The following is a 7,135-nucleotide window of genomic DNA, read 5'->3' as shown; positions in this document are numbered from 1 at the left end:
CACTGATTTCTGCACATTGACTTTGTATCCTGCCATGTTGCTGAATTGCTGTATGAGTTCTAGTAGTTTGGGGGTGGAGTCTTTTGGGTTTTCCATATAAAGAATCATGTCATCTGCGAAGAGAGAGAGTTTGACTTCTTCATTGCCAATTTGGATACCTTTTATTTCTCTTTGTTGTCTGATTGCTGTTGCTAGGACTTCTAATACTATGTTGAACATGAATGGTGAAAGTAAAGTTCTAAAGGAATGATTCCAGCTTCTTATCTCATTTTTCCAGCAGCAATGACTCCATTAGAATCAGAATTGGCCATAGTAGTACTGGAGGGGAGCTGTAGGACAGATGGGATAGTGTTTCTTCTAGCCTAGGCCTTCAGTGGTTCAGGATTCCCAGGTACCACTTATATTAATCACTGCACAGTTTTCTAAATCAGGCTATAAATGCAGCTCTAAATTAGTCTTCCTCTCCCTTATCACATGTGTGGGGATTACTCATGGGTCAAGTTCATGATCAGAGAAACATGTAGTCTCTCCATTTCCTCAGCATCACTACAAAACCTGTGGCTTGAGCTATAAAAGTACCTCACACAAGAGGTTCTACATTATTTGAACTGCTATTAAAATTACAGATCTTGCACCTGAATTGTTCCTAAAGCTAAAAAAAAAAAGTCCCTGAAAAACCCTTCTTTCTTTGTTTTTTTTTCTGATTATGTATACCATACCATAACCTAAAAATAAGCTTTTGAAAATTAATAAACAATAAAGAGAAACCCATTTGCTTCCCAGAGATAAAATTTTTATTATTTTACCATGCAAACCCCCATCATAAATATAATGATATCCTGGAAAAGTATCCCATCTTCTAATAGTAGAGATGTGATGATGAGTCAGTGGGGTAGAGCTCCATTCAAGAGGAACTTTGATCTTTGTTCACTAATTTTTTCAAGCCAGGAATTCAAATGGTGAAAGTTGGGATGTTTCTAAAGATTGTAGAAGAGAGGCGGGATTAACTGGTAATTATGTGGGAAAACGGATAGACAGCTACTGTTGAGTTAGTTGTTGAAGAGCATGTAGGTTGCAAAGGAATCTCTCATTTGATCCCTTGGGTTGGGAAAAGTTTTTACGTTTCTCAACACTTGGGAATGTTTCTCAGTGGGCTATTCAGCAGCAGGGGGAGGTCCTGCAGGTGGTGCGGCAGGGAGCAGGCTGGCAGCAGGGGGGGCGGCAGCAGGGCGCCTGCACAGAGATGGGCTGGCAGCAGGTGGAGGCCCAGCAGCAGGGGCGGCAGACCACGGCCGTGCAGGACGTGGGGCAGCAGCTGATGGGGCGGCAGCAGCCCTCCTGCACGCCACAGGGGTCACAGCAGACGGGGTAGTGGCAGACCACGGTTGTGCAGGACGTGGGGCAGCAGCTGATGGGGCGGCAGCAGCCCTCCTGCAGGCCACAGGGGTCACAGCAGACGGGGCGGCGGCAGGGCTCACAGATGGGGCGAGTGCAGCGGCAGGTACAGGTCACGGGGCGGCACACGGTGGTCTGGCAGGACACGGGGCGGCAGCAGCAGGGGTCGCGGCAGCAGCAGGGCTGGCAGCAGGGCTGGCAGCAGCCTCCCCCACAGCCCGAGGAGGAGCAGGTGGAGCCGCAGCAGGATCCGGACATGGTGATGTCTGAGGTTGTTTAGGGTTGGACTGGTGAGAGGATTCGGGTGTTGTCAGGTGTGAATGTCTCTGTCCCTTCCTGGGCCCTTTATATACCCTGGCCAGCTGCTGATGACCCCCAGGACATAGCTCATTTCCTGGAGTTGTGGTTGCCCATTGACCTCTAGATTGGTGGATTCAATTGCTGAGGCAGCAATTCCAACATCATGGAAAGATGCTTTCCTTTCTGCCTGTCTGCTTTCTTCCTCATTGAAATGAATACTTGGTAATTTATATCATCCAAAAAATTGCTCATGGAATAACCAATCCTTCCATACCATGTCACATGACCAGTTGACATGTCTTATGACAAGTTGACATGTTACATGACAAGATGAAAGTTTGTAGAACCCAGTGTTGCCACCATCCTACTTTCTTCTTGTTTGTCTTATTCACCACCCGTGACTAAGTATGTGACTGTAGGGTTCACGAGGTCATATACCTGGTTTCTAATTGATATTGAGATGAAGTAAGAATTTCTGAAAAACCAGGATGACTCATGGAAGGAGACATGTACTGATTCTGCTATGGGAAGAATGGTCCAGTGCTTCTGGAAAATAGAATAGTGCTTCACCTTGTTTTTAAGGAAATAGTCATGAGAGCTACTGGAATGACTCTAGTTTGCCTATAAATCTGAGTCACTACTGAGACTCTTTCTGTGTAAGCAACAGCATCCTATTTGGGAGTGGAGAGGGAAAGGAATAAAAGGAAATTCTAAGTAGTTTCTCATCACACAGTGATTACAGATCTTAGGATGGCGAGACAAAGGCACATAAAGCAATGAAAGGAGAAGACTTTTCATTGGGCAAAAAGGTCAAACTAAGTGATGACTTTTTTGTGCATTTTGAATGCCCCTCCTTGAGTATGGTCTTAGAGTTAAAATTGGGATTACTCTTTCTTTCTAGGTGTGACCATAAGAGCACTTGTATTGAGTTCTTCAAAACGGATTGAAGATATTTGTAAAGGAGCCAATTATCTTTCTGTGGTAGATACTTTGGTTTCTTGGCTGAGGGTTTGATTGCTTATGAAGTGTGAAATTGGCTTCAGGAAAAACAAAGGGAGCCACATGTACTGATGACTGATAAAATAGCTTTGTCTTTTCAAACCATAAGAGACTCTTAATCTCACAAAACAAACTGAAGGCTGCTGGAGGATTGGGGGAGAGAGATAGGGTGGCTGGGCATTGGGAAGGGTATGTGAAAGGGTGAGTGCTGTGAAATGTGTAAGCCTGATGATTCACAGACCTGTACCCCTGGGCAAATAATACATTATAGGTTAATAAAAAATATATTTTAAAAAGCTTTGTCTTTTTAAATCATAGTTAAGTAAAGTGAAAATGTAGAAAATAAATTTATAGTTAAAAGGGAGGTTAAGGATGATATCCTCAAAGGCTTGCTGATGACTCTCAGACCAAATTTGTCTCCACAAAGTGTTTCGTTTGCTAGATCATGTTTTATACATTCGTTGGCCTGCCATAGTCCTGGTCGTTGAAGGCCTTTGAGTTTGTGACTGATCATATTCCTTCACAGTTCTTGAGGGGCCTGATATGTGAAATGATTTCTCTAAAGTCATGCAGATAAAAGAATGGCAAAGTGTTGACAACACTGTGATCTTCTGATGACCGTAAACAGTGTTGAATGACCCCTAGTTTTTTCCAGCTGAGTTATTTCAGACTAGTGAACAGGTAGTCATAGTTACCAAAACTTCTGTCCCATCTAGTGAAGTAAAGTGGGAACTTGTTGATTTATGATTTAGAGTATTGTTATTTTGGCCTAGAATATATACAGCAATTCAAATAGTAGGAATTAGAAGATGTCTGTAAGCTCACTGCGTTTGTTAATTAACAGAAAGGACAGAACACTAAGAAATTCTGTGTCCTGAAATCACAGACTGTCAGAAACTTTGCAGTTTTAAGCCACATCATTAAGAGTGGAAGGTCCCACTATTTCTGGGACAGGATCTTAGTCACCTTAACACAGAGAAGCAGCCTCAATATCCAACCCAAAGGCAGAGTTTCAGATAAGAGGTTTTAAGGTACGATAGTTCTCATTTATCTTAACTATGTAGTTTTCAGGGAAAGAGGACCTAAGTTCCATCACAACCCAGTCCTGATGTTAATACTTCTGCTCAAACCTCTGTTTTGCTTTGAGCCCATTAAAATACCATTTCATATAATTTTATGTAAACTCTATGTTCTTCAAAAATCCTATTTAAAAAAAAAAAAGCTTTTCCTTTGTTGGGTGGGATGCCCCTGGTCCCCTGTGTTGCGTTTTCCTTTGCTGTAGCACATAAATAAGCCTAAGCTTGTTGGACAAGAGATTGTCCCTCATCTTTACCACGTGAGCTTTTTTAGTCCTATTATTTGAACTCCAGATGGAGTTCCCACCAGAGTGGGAACAAGTAAATGTTAACTATGGTGGTGATAAATTGTGAGATTTTGTGGTTGGATTGAAAAAGTATGCAGTGTTGGTAACTTTTTCTGATGGTGAACCATGCCTCCTCCTCCATAGTTGCATGAGTTGGGATTTGTTAGGAACTGGCCACTGGATGTTAGGAAGGTTTTTAAATTCTGAAAACAGAATATGCAATCCCTGTTCTCCAAAATGATCTTTGAAATACCATCCAATCATCAGAGTCAGAGATGGAGATGGGAAAGAGTGAGGGAGAAAGGGCAGGAAGAGGAGAGGGAAGACAAAGAGGGATTCAGATGCTTCCTCCCTCACCTAGCAGTTGTGTGGCTTAGAGCTGATACCCGTCTCTCTGCCAGCACATTTCCTCAGTTGTAGAAGGGGAAAGGTCATCTGTCCCTAATGTTCTTCATATGCCAGGTTTGTCATGAAATCTGTACAACATGGAAGACAAAAGAAATGGATATCATTCATTGAAAAGAGAATGTTTTAGATGGAAAAATTCTAGATGATCAGGGGGTGGGTGTGATTTTTTTCTGGAATTTAACAAATAAATATCTTTCCTGCTTGGGGGCACCTGGGTGGGTCAGTCAAGTGTCTGAGTTCAAGATTGTGAGTTCAAGCCCTGTGTTGGACTCCATGCTGGGTATGGAGCGTACTTAAAAAAAAAAAAAAAAAAAAAAAAAAAAGTTTTCTGCCTAATAAATACCATTTGCCCAAAGCCAGGGAAGACTAACCCAAGTAATCTTTTAGAGTTTACTACAGTCTGAGTTGTTTAATTCCTTTGGGCTCTTCAGGGTGAAAGGAAAATTCCATCAGATGCATGTATTCTCCCCAGCTCTCCTTGCTTCTGATGCTAAACACTTATTCTTTTTTTTAAAATTAATTTATTTATTTTCAGCATAACAGTATTCATTATTTTTTCACCACACCCAGTGCTCCATGCAATCCGTGCCCTCTATAATACCCACCACCTGGTACCCCGACCTCCCATCCCCCGCCACTTCAAACCCCTCAGATTGTTTTTCAGAGCCATAGTCTCTCATGATTCACCTCCCCTTCCAATTTACCCCAACTCCCTTCTCCTCTCTAACTCCCCATGTCCTCCATGCTATTTGTTATGCTCCACAAATAAGTGAAACTATATGATACTTGACTCTCTCTGCTTGACTTACTTCACTCAGCATAATCTCTTCGAGTCCCGTCTATGTTGCTATAAAAGTTGGGTATTCATCCTTTCTGATGGAGGCATAATACTCCATAGTGTATATGGACCACATCTTCCTTATCCATTAGTCCTTTGAAGGGCATCTTGGTTCTTTCCATAGTTTGGCGACCATTGCTGCTATTGCTGCTATAAACTTATTCATTCAGCTTGTAATCTAGGGGCTCTTTCCTGTGGATTAGCCAATCTACTTTTGTAGAGCATTTTCATTTTGAGATAGCCTCAATTTGATGATAATTTTTTTGCCCTCTTTTCTTATACTTAGGAAATCTTAGGAATATGTTTTATTAGGAAATTTATTAGGAAATTTATTAGGAAATTAGGAAATCTGTTTCTGCCAGTGGATGTGGACTGTCTTGAAAAAACAAAAGGCTTCCCCTCAATCTTCTCCCACTCTCAGTGACATAATCTGTAATAAATAGCACATCTTTTGAGCCCATTTGATACAGTGATATTCAGATGTGCAACAAGGAATATCAGTGCATGGTACTGAGTAAATACTGTGTGCCAAGCACTTTACACGCATAAGGTCATTTAACTTTCCCAGCAACCTACAATGGTAAGGATTAACCTTATCATTTGGCAGAAGAGGAAACCTGAAGGTCAGAGAAGTTAAGTTGTACTGATGCTGAAGATTCTGTTTTAAGTAGAATATCTGCCTTTTAGAATTCTTGTCATGAAGACAATTACCTTCTAATTTTGTTTGATTCAACAAATAGAAATCAAGTACCAACCATATTCTAAACATTGAGCTCCATACTGAAAGCAAGAATAAATAAATTGTGGTCCCTTCTTTGGAGACAGAGAAATGGACGATCTCAATATGATGCTATATGGGGAGGGAAGTAAGCATAGGATGCTATTGGCATGTTAGGGGCACCTAACCCAACCTCTCTGTGTGTATGCACGTGTGTGTGGGTGTGTTTCTGTGATGGAGGGGTTGGGGCAGGGCTGTTACAAAAGGCTGAGCTGAATCTTTGAAATGGCTCAGTGTTAGGTAGGTGAAGAAAGTGGAGGGCTGGGGTAGGTGGAAAAAAATATTCCAGATAAATGAAAGAATATGACAAAAGCAAAGACCTACGGAACTGCATGGTATGTGCCACTTACTGTGAGTTTAGTGTTACTTGCAGTGAAACTTGGTGGGGGTTGTTGAGACATGAACCTGGACATGTGGACAGTGGACAGACCCTGGAGGACCCTGTGTGCACAGATTTCCTAGCCACGTAAGCAGTCTGAGGACTAGCCCAGCCATCCTGTACCACCTTCCGAGATTCATACCAGGATTCCTAGCACCTTTCCCTTTCCTCTCCTGTCTTCCTCACCTTCTTTGTTTTGTCTTCCTTCTTCCTGTTTCTTGTCTGATCATCTACATACACTAATAAACATTGGACTACTGAATGAATCAGAGAGCAGGGAAGTTTACAAGAAAACTTAGTTTATTGAAAACAAGCAAGCAGCACCTTACAAAAGATGGCGGGGAGGGTTTGAGCAGTCCTCAGAGTTCAGGATGGGTTTGCAGAGTCTACTCTGAGGGGTTTTGAAGAGAGATTTACCACCCATAGTGTCTTCTGCTGTTGTGGACATTTGCTTGTATATCCAAATGGTAGGATGTAAAAATGACTATTGTCACCTTATGAAAAATACCTATTTTTCTTTCTACTTTCTTAAAATGCAGAATAGGTGTTCAGGCTCCAGTGTGTTGCTCTGTGGGGATAGTGGGAATCTCAGCAGCAGGGGGAGGTCCTGCAGGTGGTGCGGCAGGGGGCAGGCTGGCAGCAGGGGGGGCGGCAGCAGGGCGCCTGCACAGAGAT

At 42.3% G+C, this 7,135-nt stretch overlaps 1 protein-coding gene across 1 annotated transcript; it reads right to left on the bottom strand.

Moving 5' to 3' along the window:
- Positions 1–1,158: 1,158 nt before the first annotated feature.
- LOC132003208 (keratin-associated protein 2-3-like) lies at positions 1,159–1,653 on the bottom strand. Its single transcript, XM_059378551.1, has 2 exons — positions 1,397–1,653; positions 1,159–1,315 (listed from the first exon to the last, which is right to left on the bottom strand). The coding sequence occupies exons 1-2, from the start codon at positions 1,651–1,653 to the stop codon at positions 1,159–1,161; spliced, it is 414 nt and encodes a 137-aa protein (XP_059234534.1).
- Positions 1,654–7,135: the final 5,482 nt, after the last annotated feature.

The sequence above is a fragment of the Mustela nigripes genome, chromosome 16 (assembly GCF_022355385.1).
Source record: "Mustela nigripes isolate SB6536 chromosome 16, MUSNIG.SB6536, whole genome shotgun sequence".
In the NCBI taxonomy this organism is placed as follows: domain Eukaryota; kingdom Metazoa; phylum Chordata; class Mammalia; order Carnivora; family Mustelidae; genus Mustela; species Mustela nigripes.
This window is presented reverse-complemented; position numbering and strand designations above follow the sequence as displayed.